Raw genomic sequence first — 17,930 nt, 5'->3', positions numbered from 1 at the left:
ACCTCGCTTTTCAAAGTGCTTTGTCTGCATTTACCCTCCTCCGTACATTCAAACATGCCACAGTGCATCTCCTGAGAAATTAGACGTTCATTTCGCTTTATATTAATGCTTCCCTCCTTTAATTAAGTAAAGGAGAAATAATGTTTTGAAGGACCTTCTGGACCAGTGAATTTCAACTGAACATTGCTTTGATCTAGTTTAAAAGGCCCGCGCTCCCTCTTTTCCATTGGCAATTATCACATCTATGGAGATATCCCTTTCTTCTTCATCCTCTGACCCCCTCGGTGTTTTGTCTTTTTCATCTCTATACCACCCGTGTTCTGAAGGGTCCACGCCATCATGCCTTATGAAATGAATGACATTAGGTGCCTACTTTTTCCTCTCGCATGGGTGCAAACTGCATTGTCAAATGTCTGCACTGAGTCATTCTTCCAGACCTGTTGCAGATAAAACACACACTGACTCATAATTATACATCTGCAGTAGCCTGCAAGACTCTCTGCATGTTAAACTTAATTCGATTTTAGATCCCAGTTTTAAGCAACACGTACTCCATCTGGTTAACATTCCGCAGGACACCGTGCCACTGAAATACATTTGTACGCCGGGAATGCTAGTGAAATGCATTCTACGAAGGGGATATTTGGACACAATATACAACTCTTTAGCTAAACCAGCCAATTTCTAAATTAGTGTGTGATTTACTTAAATGCAGCGTAATGTCTGCTTTGCCACTACATTCCATACTGCCTAATTTATTCATTCGTTGGAGGCTATTGTTAAGGACATTTGTAAGGTGCTTAATGTAACTAAATTGTCTCCTAATGCTAATCTTAGGAGGAGTTGTGTGTGGTAATTCAGAATAGCATTGGTTTTAGTTTGCTTTTAAATATGTAGATTTACAATACCATAGATCAAATCGAAAATAATTCAACTAGGAGGTACACAGATGTTTGACCTCCTGCAGTGTTAAGCTTAATTCCTCCCTACAGAGATATTTTTCATCTGAGGAATGAACATCTTAATAGGGGCATGTGGCTTGATTTTATTTATCAGGTACCTTGATGCTGCACCTTTAGCGTTACATTCTTCAGCCTCATGACATCAAGTTCTAGGATGTTTTTGCTCAGTTTGTCTGGCCATGGTGAATTCAGTAAAAAAGTATGCTAATCTTTTAACTAGTCCACCCAGTGTAAAGGAAAAACAAGCATTTGAAATGCAATAGGTCTCGCGTTTACGCGAGTTTGAGCTATTGACATTGCAAATGACAATGCCTTTTATTTATCTTTTAAAAACAAAAATAAAAGGCATTGCCATTTGCAATGTTAATAGCTCAAACTCTTGTAAATGCGAGACCTATTGCATTTTTAATGCTTGTTGATAAAAGCGACATCTGCCATTGTAAAGGAAATTGCCCTGACTAAAAAAGGAACTTTCATTGGGAGGTGGGATTGGTGAAAAGGAGACCCTTGAAATTTTTGATATTGAACCATTTGCTGTGATTCCACCAGAGGAACCTTTAAAAACTTCCCCTTTTAGCCTTTGTTATGAATTCATTCTTCATTGAGCCCCACAATTGCTGCCCCCACTGCTTCTATTGTGAAATGGAAAAGATTCTCCATCAAAGATCTCCCTCACATCGCCTTGAGAAGAGCGCGTAAGACTCAAGTGACACATGATACTTCTAATTCTCAAGACCACTTTCAAGGACAACTCAATGGTTCATTAGCTCCGAACCAGAATTAGACTGAAGTATGTGCTAAACACTGTGATAACATTGCTCAGTTATTAAAACCCATTTCCATGTGCCTGGCCAATATTAAGTGGACATTGCATGAAGTACTTTCTGCTAAGCTATTGGCTTTGAAGGGTGATGGTCCTAATGTACAAATTTCACAGCCCCATACAACAATGAATCTAAAGCCTCTACTGAATATGTAACCTGCTCGGCTAATTTAAATCAAAGCCCAAAGTAAACAAATGATGTAGGATTAAATAAAACAACTTCTGCAGGGCGGGGTATCTGAAAGCTGAGCGCAAATGGCCCCAAAGCAGGGCCTGCAGTTGGATAGGATGGGGAAGGTAAACAGATCCCATTATTTAAACTTACCTCCAGCTGCATGCCAATTCGTTCTAATCATGGTAAATGTCAGCCTGCGTGGTCAGGAGGTTAAAGGTGAGTCGTTGGTTTCATGATTTGTTTTCTAGTGAATTGTGCAGCACTTTTGGAATTGTGATTGACCAATGGGGAGGAAAGCAGGGGGCCTAAAATCATTTGGAGCATTGTAAGTAATGCAGGTGTGCCGGGCATTCAGCAAGGGCCTTTGACTGTGCTGTAAAGGCATCAGGGTATCCTAAGGTATTGTCTCTTCAGGTACTGTGGTTAGAGAACCCTTTTTCATGTGAACTTTTCTAGCTGGTCTGTTCTTGTGCTCTTGAGGCCCATCGTCCGCTATCCCTTTTCAGATCTTATGTCGCATGTTCAGGACTCTTGTGTATGATCTGCTCTTCAACTGTAGGTCATGTCTCCAGGACCAAAGGCAGGTTCCTCTGAAGCAAGACGGGCATCAGGTTTCTTGGCTCCAGTCAGCTTTCCCTGCTACCTACTCCTGTGTTTTTCTTCAGAAGAAAACAAATTGAAACATCCATGCTGCTCACCCTATAAAGATTGAGCAATGGCTATTCCTGTAGATGTGTACTGTATAGACTGTTAGTTATTGGAAAGAGTACATATTGAGTTTAATGATTATGGATGAATGATTATACATTGAGACACAAATATAAATTAGTTTAGTATCCATCCCATGACGCATTTAGCGGAGTCCACTAAACATGTATGGAGTGGACAAAACGTGAGAAAGCTCATGTTAATTTAGGAAAATATAATGTTGAATGAAAATGCTCTACTGGAAAGTATACATATTCCGACAGGACAACTGTTTATCACCTAGCTCCATGTATTCATGTCTTTCACTTACTAAGATTTTAATGGGAATTAAAGGCACAACGGGTGCAGATAGGAACTGTGCCTGTTTATTGGAAATAAATGCATGAAAGGAAATAAAGGAAAACAATGTGATACTGAATAAAACTGGGCGTTATAAAACCACTGCACTGCTTCTGGAAAATGAGTTCTGCCATGGCAACCCATGATGTAAATCCATGCTGTGGTCTGAAAAAGTTAAGATACTTGTATAGTGTTGTGATGCACTTTATTTAAAGCACCATAGTTATTGGATGTTTATCAGAACTTATGAAATTCAGAGATTTACTTTTTGGGTCTGACTTCACATTGCAGCAGTCACGTTACCCTATGTGCTGGAATAAAAAGAGCTTTAAGAAGCACACCTAAGAGAGGGGCTCTGTTTCCGCCTACACATTGGTTACCTTGAGTACAGTATTTGATTGGGCAGAGGTGGTGTGCTGCAACCGAGAAACTGTGTTTGTCACACCACTGTCGTCTCCTGAGGGGAGTTCGGTCACCTAAAGAAATGTAATTGTGTGGCAGTTTGCAGTGGGAATTCTCATCTACCATGTATTAGCTAACAATATTGCTAAAGGGTCATGACATGCTCACTGTCTGCATTAACTACAGAGTGGGCCATATTGATAGGCTAATGCTGTTTCTGAATTGAACTTTTTAACAAGGATGTTCCCTCTCAAAATGACAGTGGCAACCACCGTAAAGCTGCAAAGGCATCTGTGCATGTTTTTTTCTTCCACATTTAAAGTTTGTGCTGTGCAGCATAAGCAGTTTGTTCTGCCCTCCCATGCCAGAACTGTGACAGACACCCCAGTTGCTGAATCCTTAACAGCCTCATGTCGATTTTACCTCCCACACCAACCTCACTGTCTGTCTGGTCTCCCCAAGTGAGCCAGATACACAAAGTTGTTTGGATAGCCCAGACCACATGCCCCTATTTTGACTATAAAACAGGAAGATATACAGGAAGGGAAAGACCGCAACATACCTAGCACCTTTGAAATGTAAGCAATTATATCCCATTACAATTAGACAAATGCTGTTTAATTGCCAAATATCTGATCCTGTTCTTTCTGCAGACACTTGGGCACTCTGCTCTTAGACTGCTCCCTCTGCAACCTGCCAATTCTGATCACTAGTGCTGGCTTAAGGTCTTTTTAAGTGGGGGTAAATCCACTATATTCCCTCTTACTGAGGCGGCAAAAATCTTCCCTCTTGATTACCCATTGCAGTGGTGTGACAGTGAAGTCTGATATCTAGGAATAATGATCTCCCGGGATCGTGAAGAATTAATGCGACTGAACTATGGCCGTACAATGGACCATCTCCAAACTTGCGTGGCGAGATGGATCACGCGCCCTCTCTCTATGGCGGGACGAGCGTCCCTCATTAAGATGGTCATACTCCCGAAACTCCTTTATTTATTTTTAAATATTCCATTTCACTCGGGCAAGACTTTCTTTCAAACCTTACGTACTGCGCTCATCAGGCTGGTTTGGGGAGGTAAACGCCCTCGATTGAGTTGGGATACCCTGACCCGCCCATTTGCTCAGGGAGGTATTGATTTACCGGATTTTGTGCTATACTATCACAGCGCGCAGGCCCACTTCGTCGTCTACTGGATCCACCCCCCCCCACCCACCCCCTTTATGCCGCAAATTGCGGTCGAACACTGGCTGACAGACCCCGTCCCGCTTGAAGGGGCATTATTTAGTAAACCCGAGGCACAGGTTACATATCACACCCCTGTATCCTGCTCCATACTAGCTTGGTGTTATATTGCACAAAAAGCCCTGATGACATTTGCCTACTTCCCACTGCTCCCTCTAGCGTACCACCCTTCCATGCCTTTGCTGCAGGAACGATTGTTTAAAAACGTCATGACCAAATTAAAAGTGACTACCTGGGGGGATCTTTATAACGGGGGTCGATTTCGCTCATTAGTGCATCTGTTCGGGGACCAGAATCCTACCTGCTTTGACAGCTTTCTATATATCTGTCTCCCAAAAAAGATTGTCACACTGGCCGCCATGAACGCCAAAGCTGGCGCTGACTGTCCAGGGTTGGCGTGCTTCAATAATCAGCCTAAGGTTGGAATTGGTGAGGAAGCTCGGGACATAATTTAGAGGGCACCTCCGGTAACGATAAGCGTTGCATTTGGTGGGGAAAAGTGCGCCAGGACACTGGGGCCTTATTATCCTTAGGATGTAGCCGTAGTTGCAACAGTGGTATCAGAACTTTCCCTACTATGTACTTATCATCATCAATAGTTTATGGGTTTATTTCAGTACAGAACCTTTAAATCAACAAGTCCGCATACATAAGGAAAGTTAAACATGCAGTAAAACAATGCAAAAATGTCCAAGTAAAAGCAGAAAAGCCCTAATGTACCTTTCTAGTTACATAAAGTGCAATGTGACAGTACAGTGTCAACCAGGTTCATTTAAAAACACGAATGTGTAAAACGATTACAAGAAATGAATGAACTATTAGTAAGTGCTAATAAACATCACTTTAAACATGCAAAATATCCAACCCCTTTGATTCACAACATTAAAACAAAGCAGCCGTATTATATTGGTCTAGTGATCTAAAGTGCAACGTGCTGCTAATACACTATCTGTAGTCAGGCTAATATCATTTGTATTATTCTCGAACTCCTTTAGACCCAAATATGCAAAACCAATATAAAATGGCTGTTTTGTTGGAAGCTGCTAGAAACAATTAACAGTATATAATGAACACAGCATTCAGCTTCATACTGTCATATATAGTAGAATAGGATGTTTAAAGCTTGCTAAGATGCAAAAGTTATAGTGATATCCTGTCTCATTTTTATCATCCAGACTGCATGGAGAAACCTGCTTACAGCAAATTTGATGAACCCTGCTGTATTAATTCTTGGTATTCTAGAAGCAATTGCATAGCTTCTGAGACCCAGATTGTTACACAGGGGTTTGAGCCATTTCCTACGGACGTTATTATACTGGGAGCAAAAAAGCAGTAACTGTTCGACATCTTCACAGTATGTGCTCCGCACATACCACACGATGATGCATCTACTGCATATTTGTTCCAGCTCTTAGTATAGTGTGCAATCTGAAGGTTACCCAAACTATGACTAGGGTCTTAGCAAGAACTGGCCTTACGTCATCGATACATGGTTCAGAGGCTCCATTGCATTTAAACGGGAAATCTGAAACTGCTTTTACAGAGCTAATGATTTAATTTATAAGACCAATATGCTGCTTTAATGCCCTTGGTTATAGCGGACGTGGTGACCATAGTGAGCTCATCCCTATCGCATAGAAGGTAGATTTTAGATGAGTAAGCCACTTAATAGTTGTTGAGTTAGGAGTACTCATAACCTCAGATAGTTAATTCTGATAGGCTTCCAGCTATGGCGTGCTCCATAAGCTCACCCAGAATAACAGGTGTCTTAGTTCTGCGACATCGCTGATCCGCTTGAGATCTGTTTCAAAAACGAGTGGAATGATTTGGGTACTCTGTGGCAAACTAAACCAAGATCTAAGAAATAAATTTTAATTGGTAGTCCCCTCCTTTTTCCCCCGCGTAACCAGATCTCAGCCGCATACAAGGCAGCACTCTGTACCTTTGCGTGATAAATCTCGATAACTGGAGAGACGTTTCTTGTCATGCTTTTATTCCTTCTCACCACTGCAGATGCGCCATGTAAAAGAGCGGCACTTACTGGTCCCATGTGTGAAGACCAGGTGAATGATTTATCTATTGCAGTGCCAGGTAGTCAAATCTCTCCACTCTGTAATGAAATCCCTTTCATGCTAAAACCACCTCTGAGATCTATGGGGATTTAAACACATATACTAAGTTTTGGATGTGTCGACCTCAAGACCCCCTTTCATCACAGAAAAGCGTAAATTTGGTCAAAGTATTTTGCAACCCCATATGGGTGCAAGTAATCAACAAGGTGGCATCAGCAAATAGCGCAGGTGTAGACCAACCACATAGTCTGGGTGAATAATGGGAGCAATTAAGTAGATCTTTAATTTACAATAGGGTTAACACACAGCCCTCTTGAACACCACGCTCAATCGAAATGCTTTTGGTTAGTTCCCTCCCAGCACCCCATCTCACTTGGGTGTAATTTGATTCATGCAGCCTCATATGTTTAGTGAGGAAGTGTCCATCCCAATCTGATCCAGCACGGACCACAGCTTACTTCTAGAGACCAAATCAAAAGCTGTTTTAAGGCCTACAAAGGCCACATAGAAATGCTCGCTGGTCAGCAGGAGATAGTTTTATTGCATCAATGTAAACAAAACAATTTGGTCTGCTGTTTGAGTCTTCTGCCTAAATCCGGCTTGTAGTGGAGATAGAATACTACCATCAGATATCCACTTCTTAATCTTATTCAAGACCTGATGACAAAAGAACTATTGGAGATTATCAATAAGGCTTATGGAACGGTTGTTACCAGGGTTGTTCCTATCGCCCTTTTTATGCACAGGAGTCACTTCTGCGCCCCTCCATGTTTCACCTCCCAGAATATGGTTAGAGAGTTGGTTAATATACGGGACCCATACTTCCTGTTCTGAATGATAAAGGTCACCTGGGATATTATCAGGCCCAGAAGCTTTCCCTGGCTTAAGATGTCTGACTGCTCTTTTTGCCTCATCTAGGGTGAAAAACAGGATTGAAACTTTACTAGTCTCCCTAATAGGTGATGCCACTAAACTTGCATTAGGCTGAAAATGTATTATTGAATAAGCTAAAATCTTGTTCCCAACTGCAAGTGGAGATATGATATTGCAATTGCTGAGTATCTTTCAGGTTGCCTTGGGCAACTATGTGCCAAAAGGATTGAGAGTCCCTGAGCTTGAATGCTTTAAGGAAGTCCTCCAAGCTGCTATCTGTCCATTCCCATTTGGTTTTAGCAATGATATCTTTGTAACAACCTCTTGTTTCCATAATCAAACGAGTATTCCCTTGTCTCAAAGCAGCTAGTAGTGCAGATTATGCTTTTTTTTGCACTGAGGCTTGAACCAAGATGGAGAATAGGAATTGGCAATATTATTGTAAATCATTTCAGTGTAAAATATATCAAGCTCTACGAGTGAATCAAATGGACATGTGTTTCAATAAAATAACTCCCAGTATCATCTTAATCTTCCAAGGTATCTATTTATGTACTGCATGTGTTGTAGATGGCAGTCATAGTGTCTTGGTTATTCCAAATTTTACCCCAATTAATTGTTCCCTTGTTATTGGTCAGCGGTACGTAACTCTCCGAGATGTCTTCTATATTATTAATAGAGTGTGGGAGTGTAGCATAGATAGGCTTACTCCAGTTCTTGGCCCCATAATCTCTGACAGCTTGATTTCAATAGCCGTTAAATGGCAGAGTACCGGTAGAAGGCAGGCAGATAAAATAGATTTGAGTGAATCCGCCCCAGAGAAGTTGAGGAGGGCAATGGGAGTTACAAAGTTGCAACAGTGATTGGTCTGTCGCAACATCCCTTGGTCTTAACTGTTTTCCTAGTTTCTTGTGTTTAGCAGGGAGTGATCTGGCCACGGGAAGCAAAATTGGTGCCTTTTGCGAAGGACATGTTGGGGGGGGGGGGGGGGGGGTGACTGTCAGTTAAAATACATTCAGGACTACTAATCGGAGTATGACTATGATGGGGGTATGTGGGATCAGATAGAGGCTGCAGGGGAGAGCCGCTGATCCGTGAGCTGTATTAATCTAGGTAGGCCTGAGCAGTGAACTCAGCTCTGTTTGCATAGTTTTATACACTACGTGCTCTGCTGAGCTCAGAAAACTCTGCTCCACATAGCGCAGCATAGCTATTTCCCCACTCGTGCTCGCCAATGGTAAGTTGGCGACTGCGAGCTGCTGCGTGAGTAGAATTTCTACTTGAGTGGCAGGAAGATCAGTGGGAACAGCAGTTCGCTCTTCGCTCTTCGCTCTGCTGCTTTCGGAACTCAGCAGAGTTTTTTTGTCACGTTGTGGCTGAACACCGCCCAGGCCTAATTAGGACTCCCGCTTTCTGCCCGATGAAGCCATCTAAAGTAGAACTTTTAACTTTAGTTAGATTGAATGCCCCCAACTTGCGTTTGACCATGTTATGGCTTCTCACACTTAAGTCACTCAAGACTGCGTGTATGTAGTCACAATCAAGCTGTTGCCACACTAGCGATGATCGTACAAGGCAGCAGACAAGCCTTTATGTGAAGCCAATGAGGATGTCAATTGCACCTTACCAGGTTTAAGAAACTTATGACGTGGCCAAAATATGCCGAACCACGAATGGGGCCGGCCACCTCCTATCGTTGACGGGCAAAGACAGGCCACCCAGTTGGTAGATAAAAGTGCTTTATAGTGCAGCAAGACGCTGGGGCCTCCTGCTTCTGCCCCTACTTGTCCTTAAGGGCTTCTGAGACCAGTAATCCCTTGCTGCAGTGGGTGATGGGAGTCCTGATCATGTGTGACACCTTTATCCATTTTTTTACATTTTCGCCAACAGCACCTTGCATTCTTTGAGTTTTGTTTCCATACTTTTTTGTTAAAATTATTAAACGGCAAGCCCCAGAGTGCAGTGTGCTGTTGACAAGAACGCTGGCAGTGACTAATCCTGTAATTCATGGCATGTGCTCACTTGACAGAGAGAGAACTGAAGATAGATGCAGAGAGAATCAAGAGAGGACCGGTGATGTAATAAGTGGGAACAGAGTGTAGAATAAGGCACTTAAGTAAGGAAAGACAATGATGCAGAGAGAGAGTGGGTGCTGAATAGAAACTCAAGAAGGTAAATAGTGAGCAACTGTTGCAAAGACGGGGACCTAGAAAGCAGAGCAAGGACACAGATGGACACAGGGTTTTCATAATAAGTCCCCCTACACCAACACCATTACACTCAAAAGGTTCTCTAAACTATTTCCACAAACAATTGATGCTCATAGCAAATGCACTACTCTCTTCGGCAGACCTATCTCACTCAGACTACTGCCCCTTTTTCCACACAGTCTTAACTTTCCAGCAGGTATATTTGGCGTCAAATGAATACAGCTAGATCTTCTGGCCTTGTAAGCATTTGTATTAAGTTATTTAAAAATCTATTTTTTACTTTGCCTTTTTTTCCTGATCCAGGTAATGCAAGTCCCCGCTATATCAGATGTACTTCTTACAATTTTCCTGCCACCTCCGACATGGCAAAGCAGTCCCAAGTGCCTCTGGCTGCTGTCATTAAACCACTTGCTATCCTACCAGCAGACGAGGTAAGAAGACCGCATCAGTGAACAGCAGGATAGAAGGAGTTGTATGTATTTGTAGAGAATGACATTGCTACAGACTCAAACAATTTAGCACCATTAGCTGATAATCAGAATGTTGATAATGCTTGTATTTCATGCCACGGTGTGCTGCAAGCTGGCACTATTGTGTATTGCGGCAATGCAAGGTTTATATTTACTGACAGGCGACATTCATTTTGGAAAATGTGCTTAAGTGCATGCTTGAAATGAAATGGTTAGCCAAGTAAACTTCATAACACAAGTTACTATCACGCAGCTCAGCCTTGATACATGGTGGAATGGGGAAGACGGCAACTGAAAAGGCTTGGTGCTTTGTGAATCGGATAATTTCCGGTGGCCACATTTGGAAAATTTGCTGGCTTCCTAGAGAATTGCAGTCTTTGGGTCTGTACTCTTTCTCCCATTACGATTGACACACTGGCTGCCTAGGACTCGGTTATGATCAGGAAATAGCTTTCTGCATGCCCATTCCCTCTTACACCCATTTTTAGCAATGCTGACTTCACTCCAGGCATAGACCAAAGCCAATTTGTGGAATGGCAGGTACCCAACTAGAAGCTGGGTATCTAGGATATCAAGTTGTTTGAACAGGTTAAACGGGACTACTGTCTCCCTGTAACTGAGAGACTGCGCTACCCCCAAATAAAATATTGGGTGACCCATAACAGGTGAAAACAGAGGCCTCCATACCCATGACCTACTTTGATTGTTGTCTCTTACTTAAATCATATGAGCAAAGTCTCATCTCCGAAATGTATAGGCTTATTAACTTTTATAATTCTCAAACGCGGATGGTGAGACAACAGCGGTGGGAGCCTGAAATTGGGAGAAAAATTACAAACCAGAAGTGGGAAGGAATACTTGCCAGACCACAGTTTAGGGCTTCCAGCATGAAAGGGGGACACTTGGCCAAAGTTGCCACATATAGGTATTATAGCCCTAGGGTGATACATGAATAGATGCCAATAAAAGCAAGCAATGCTGGAGAAATTGGGGCAACCCTGGGACCCTCCCTCACTTGGCACTATGGCACTGTCCCAAACTTCAGAAATATTAGAGGGAAGTACTCAATGATGTTGATTTGGGGTTCAGATGATGAGACTCCCAGCATGTCATCCTGGGTGTCGCAGACTGTCTTTCTTATCCTCTAAAATTGTGCAGGGGTCGATAGATTTCCATACTGCTCTGTGCAGCTAAATGAGAGATTTTGAATCTCTGGGCAGGGAGGAGACCCACTACCTGTTGATCATGGCTGTACTGGGTATGGCGCTGTGGCGGGTAGGTAGAATGATTGATAGGCTCTGAATGGCGGGGGTAACGTTGTCATGTGATCTGATTAGTTGTAAAACTGTTAAGAGGTTGGAGTGTCTCAGAATTCGGGTGGGTTAGGCTGGATTAGGTTTGTTAGCCTAATGTAACTATGCCCGAGTGATATATTGCAGTGTTTTTGCAACATATTCTGAAATGTTGACAGTATTTGCACATCTTGTTAATAGGCCCATGTGGACTTGGGATGCAGGCAGCAGTATGTGTGCAGCTTTAACATTGAATAAACAAAGTTAATCCTAAACAAAGAGGTACTCCCCATGACTTCGATTTCTCCCTGGCCCCATCCTCAGATGGCAGAACCCTGCTAGGCCTCATATGAAACCTCATCACAACTTCTTCCTTTTTAATACTCTTCTAGGCCATAGTTTTTACATTTGCAGACTAAAAGCAGCATTATATCTCAGTATTCACTTTTTCCCGCTAAGGTCTGGCGTTACTCAAGATCTTTTGAATTTTACTAAAATAATATTTATATAATCTATTAACTTAAATGGGTTTTCAGCCTTCTCTTTTCATCCGTTGGTCTGTTATGTCATTCACAATTTTGCTTCCACCCACTACAGCATACAGAACGGGGCAGTCTGTCTGCCTACTTAAGCCACTGCCTCACTTCATTTTGAGCAACAGCATTTAGCCCTTTTACAAGGAACACATCTGCACACAAGGTAGTACCCTTCAGTGCAAGTGTTTTTGTTTTTACTTTATTATTATATTAACCCCTTCGCTGCTATGCCTTTCCCTCCCTCTGCTAAGCCTTTTTTTTGGCTATTTGGGGAAGTTCGCACTTAGGCCCCTGTAACTTTTTGACCACATAAGGTATCCACGCCATATTTGTATCCTTTTCTTCCAACATTATGGGGATTCTAAAGGTACCCAGGGTTTGTGGATTCCTCTGGAGGTGACCCAGAAATTTGCCGAAATACAGCTCATCTTTTTTTTGAAAAATGGTAAAAAAGTGCTGCAAATAAGTCTGGTTTTTCCCTGCACATGGTATCAACAAAAGGTTTGTGGTGCTGACAACACCATCTTCCCAGCTTTCAGGGACTGACTGACTTTTGTCAGGCCAATATTTTTACACAGTTTTGGCATTTTACTGGGACATAACCTATTTTTCTTTTTTGTACTTTCAACCTTCTTCCAGTAAATGGTAGAAATGGTTATGAAAGCAATAATGGATCCTGGAAAGGTATATGTTTTAGAAAAGTAGACAACATTCTGAATTAAGCAAGGAGTCATTGGTGTAGATCCTTCAAAGTTTCTTTATTGAAACTAACAGTTGAAAATAGGAAAAATTGAAAACCAGTTACAAAAAACAGCTATTTGTGCCAACGTTTTCACCTGTAACGTCTTCGAAGTATGACAGATTATTTTAAGCAATATACTGTTACATTCACTGGACCTTTATGGTTGTGGGGATATATAGGACTTGTATGTTCTCCAAGAACCTGACGAACACAGAGCCAATAACTAGGCAGCATCTTGCAATGTTTTTTTTATTGTTACAGAGTATAAAGCAATGCATTTGGGAAAATATATACAGTGTAAAAATCGGGATGAGACACCTATGTATTTATGAAATTGGAACAAAATATAGAGTTTAGAAACAGTAGCTTTTTGCACATTTACGAAATTGCGAGTACCCATACTAGCATGAGAATTATAGGACATTTTTCAAAGTGACTTTTTTACACATTGTCTTTTATTTGGAAGGCAGAAATGCATCAAAAGTCAATAGGTAATAACAGTTGCTCAACAATTCTGTGTTACCCTAAGTCTCCCGATAAAAATGGTACCTCACTTGTGTGGGTAGGCCTAGTGCGCGTGACAGGAACCGGCTCAAAACGCAACATGGACACACCACATTTTTACAGTGAAAACTGACCCTTTTTTGCAAAGTGCCTAGCTGTGGATTTTGAACTAGCTCTGCCGGCACCCAGGTAAACTTAGCAAACCTATACATTTGTGAAAACTAGACACCCAGGGGAATCGAGGATAGGGTGACTTGTTTGGCTCACACACAGTTCTGTTACCCAGAATCCCTTGCAAATCTCAAACTTTGTTAAAAAAAAACAACAAAAAACCCCATTTTCCTTATATATCTGTGATGGAAAGTTCTGGAATCTGCGTGGATCCACAAATTCTTACCACCCAGCGTTCCCCCAGGTCTCCCGAAAAAATGGTACCTCACTCTCGTGGGTGGGCCAAGTAACCGCGACAGGCAAGGGCCCAAAACGTAATGAGGAGGCATCAATATAACCTATCACAAAATAACCTGGTTTTGCAAGGGGGTCACCTGGGTTTTTGGTCTATCCATCTGTTCCTTAAGTACACACACTTACTGGTTGTATTTGATACGAGGGTGAGTAAAAGGTTCAAAATGTATATTTTATTAACGAGATTTCACAAAAAGGAATTGCACTGTAATAATTGAAATGTTATAAACCTGAACCAATGACACACAGCTCGTGAGCTGTAAAGCCACGACAAGGCACCAAGCTTTTTACAGGCCATTCACACACCTTTCATACTTGACACACACGTTCATACCACCAGCTGCGGCCCTAGCACATTACATCGCTCACATCAACAGACAATGTGGAGGCAAGGTATACCTTGGCAGAGTGAAACAGAAAAGACAAATATTACTTCAAAAGGAACAATTCCTTAAGTACTCAGACATACCGGTTGGATTTGGCAAGAGGGTGAGTGAAGGTTCAGAGCTTAAAATTCTATTTAGAGATTTCACAAAAAGGAAATGCAGTGTTAATATTTAAAAGTTTTAAAACCTGAACCAATGACTCAAAGCTTGTGAGCTGTAAAGCCACGGCAAGGAACCAACCTCTTTACAGGCCATTCACACACCTTTCATACATGGCACACAAGACCATTTACACTGCCAGCCGTGGGCCCAGCACATTACAACATTCATATCAACATACAGCGCCATTCAAGGGCCCATCACTTTCATGCGCCCACATGATTGACACAGCAATCACACCGGCTGGTGTTTGACCTAGTGTGTGCAGTGTCGTTTGACTAGCAGAGTGTTTAATGACCAGCAGCAAGTCACTACAAACACACTACCAGCCAAATGCCAGCCCACGCACACCGCCAGCCAAGCACCAGCCCACCCACAACGCCAGCTCATGCACACCACCAGCCAAGCACCATCCCACACACACCGCCAGCTAAGCGCCAGTCCACGAACACCATAAATTTTTTTTTTTCAACAAGAAAGAAAACGCATACCAATTGGAACTAGATAAAAAACTAGAACTACAAACACAACTGCTGTAACGAAAGACATCATTCTAATGCCAACCGTGAAACTGAACAACTATATAAAACCATACAGACCAGGCAGTAAACTATTAGACTCACGGTTGCTCCCAAAAACTCTTTTGAGTGTGATACAACCTGAATTATTTGGGCACATACAGCCCAGGATTGGAAGGACAATCGGCACAGTGCATTCAACTCTCCTTCTGCGTACCTCTTCACATACAGACTCTACATCTCTTACAGGGATTGTTTTTTTTTTGGCATGGGACAAACTAAATCTGGAAAGTGGCGATCTTTCAATCTAGCCACATCAACCACCACTCCAGCTCTAGGAACACTTGCCTGTTCCACTACAACAAGGCTGCCTATCACAGACTCCTGAAAATGAACAAAAGTCATCTTTGATGCAGGAGAACACTCCTTGAACACAACAAAAGCCTTAAAAGTTGCTACATTGAAGAGATGGATAGACAACTTCTTATACCAAATGTAAGCCTTACGAACAGCAGTGTAATCTGATCTACTCTATCAACAGCACCCATGTGCTTATTGTAGTCTACAGTGTACACAGGTTTGCCACTTCAGCAACCTGACCCCAAACAGTCACAGGTGAAGTACTGTCATCATGGATGGTAGTCCGCATGTACACATCCCTCCTGTCCACAAATTTCACAGCTAGCAGTTCCTCACTACGCAAGGCACTGCACTGTCCCCTCTGAAGCTTTTTGCAAACAAGCTCTTTTGGGTAACCTTTACGGTTAGAGCGGATTGTGCCACAAGCAAGTGTCCACTTTTAGCAATTCCTTAAGCAATTGCACATCAGTGTAGAAGTTATCAAGGTACAAAAGTTGACCTTTGTTAAACTGTCCTCTAGCAAATTCCTACACAATTTTCTCTGAAACTCCAAAAGTGGACGGACAACCATGGGGGTCAATAGTTGAATACCTAAAAACCAAACGGCCCTTGAACAAGACCAAAGACTCATCAACAGCTATTTCTTTCCCTGGAGTATAGATCTCTGAAAATCGATCTACAAAGGCATCAAGAACAGGCCGAATCATAAAAAGACGGTCACAGTCAGGGTGATCTCATGGCAACGCCAAAGCATTATCAACAAAACGCATCTGAAGCAAAAGTAAATACCGATCACGACTCATAATTGCAGGAAATATGGCCGTTGCCATCAAGGGACTGATAGACCAATATGAAGCCAGGGACGGCTTCCTTATCAAGTCCATCAAAAAAGTAAAACCCAAAAACGTATTCATCTCATCCAGATTTGTGGGAGTCCACCGGGTAGCTCTAGAGTGGGGCCTAAGTCTGGCACTGTTGTCCCTCAAAAACTGTTCAGCATACAAATTAGTCTGCTCAACAATGTGAGCCAAAAATGCATCATCTATAAACAGCTAAAAAAAACTGTATAGGCAAAAAATTGTCACAATCCACTCTACACCCTGCATCACCACTAAAGGCAGGCAACACCGGCTCCACCATGTTTGGATCAACCCAGAGACCAGCACTTCCAGTAGGAAGCCTAGCAGCCTCCAGCTGCAATCCCTATGTCTCTTGTTGCACCATCAACACATCAGGGTCCTCCTCTAAAACAGGCACTTCATCTGCACTGAGATTAGCTTAATCATCACATGATTCTTTGTGGGCAGAAAACTCACTGCCAGAATCTTGCACTCCCTCCTCTCCCTCAGACGCACTGTCAGTCTCATAATCCTGTTCAGAGGAAGATGGGCTTATAAGCATAAGGGCAGAAACAACCAAAAAATCACCCTCTTAAAGGGGGAGCGACCCTTGCCCAAGGGGTCACCCCCCCACACCTACATTTAAAAAAACCTCTAGTGTCTTGGTGTCTAGTGGCTTCTGTCCCCCCCTTGGGGACAGATGGGCCTGAAAACATATGGCCGGTCTGCCCCTAAAGGGGGCAGAAACGGTCACAAAAATCACCCCGTAAGGGGGAGCTACCCTTGCCCAAGTGGCCGCTCCCCAACAACACTAAAACAATCCCTGGTGTCTAATAGCTTCTGCCCCCCTTGGGGGGCAGAAACTGACAAAATAAATGATCCCCAAAGAGGAACGACCCATGCCTAAGGGGCTGCTCCCCACAAACATATAAAAAAAATCCCTGTTGGCCTATAGGGCACACAATAACATTATTCATTTATTTGGGCCTATCTGTCCTCTCAGGGGGTCAGAAACGGCCCAAATAAATGCTCCCCAAAGGGGAGCAACCCTTGCCTAAGGGGCCGCTCTCCCAAAAAATATATATATATATAAAAATAAAAAAATCCCTGGTAGCCTAGTGGGCACACAGCTAATTGTTTTATTTTTATCGATCGGTCCCCCCAAGTGGGGCAGAACTGGGCTAACAAATTGCTCCCCCAAGGGAAGCGACCCTTGCCCAAGGGGCTGCTCCTAGTCACAAAAAATAGCATTTAAAAAGAAGAAATCCCTGGTATTTAGTGGGCATTCCTGCTGCACGATCGCCCTCCATGTGCGATCAGGCAGCAGGAAGGCTTAAAAGCGACATCGGAGGAAAGGAAAACCATTTCTTTCCTTCGCCTCTCTTTAAACCCCCTCCCACCCTCCCCAAGGAGATACTTACCGCCTCTATCCTGGACGCTGTGGAAGCAAATGGCTTCCAGCTCGTCCGATTTCACCTAATGATGTTGGTGCGCACTGATGTCATTAGATGACGTGGATGGGGGTGGGGCGGCGGAAGGGCTTCCGCTGCCTCCCCCGTAGGAGGCAGCATGCAGGGCAGCCCACAGGGTAAGAGCCAGCACCTTCCCCGTGGGTGGGTCCGTCGGACGGCCGGGATCCGTCCGACTCACACGCCCACCATGACGTCGGACGGCTCCCGGCCGTCCGACTCACGCAAAGGGTTAATTTTGCCTTTGTTGGTAGAGCCTAATGTGATAGCAGGACCATTTCTTTCGGATCTGAGCACAGGGCACATTATCAGTTCCTGTCTACTGCCATTGTTGGCAATTCCTCTTAAAGTGGGCTTTGTTTATCTGAATGCTGCATTTTC

The 17,930-nt window shown here is 43.0% G+C and overlaps 1 protein-coding gene across 10 annotated transcripts in view; it reads left to right on the top strand.

The window, feature by feature from the left end:
• SEC24C (SEC24 homolog C, COPII component) overlaps positions 1–17,930 on the top strand; it is a 1,178,749-nt gene that overhangs the window by 363,746 nt on the left and 797,073 nt on the right. For all 10 annotated transcript variants that reach the window (XM_085603503.1, XM_085603507.1, XM_085603502.1 and 7 more), the window contains one exon: positions 10,113–10,240. In XM_085603503.1, the coding sequence (XP_085459629.1) occupies positions 10,113–10,240 (128 nt within the window). The remainder of the gene's footprint in view (positions 1–10,112; positions 10,241–17,930) is intronic.

The sequence above is a fragment of the Triturus cristatus genome, chromosome 1_2 (assembly GCF_964204655.1).
Source record: "Triturus cristatus chromosome 1_2, aTriCri1.1, whole genome shotgun sequence".
NCBI lineage: Eukaryota > Metazoa > Chordata > Amphibia > Caudata > Salamandridae > Triturus > Triturus cristatus.
This window is presented reverse-complemented; position numbering and strand designations above follow the sequence as displayed.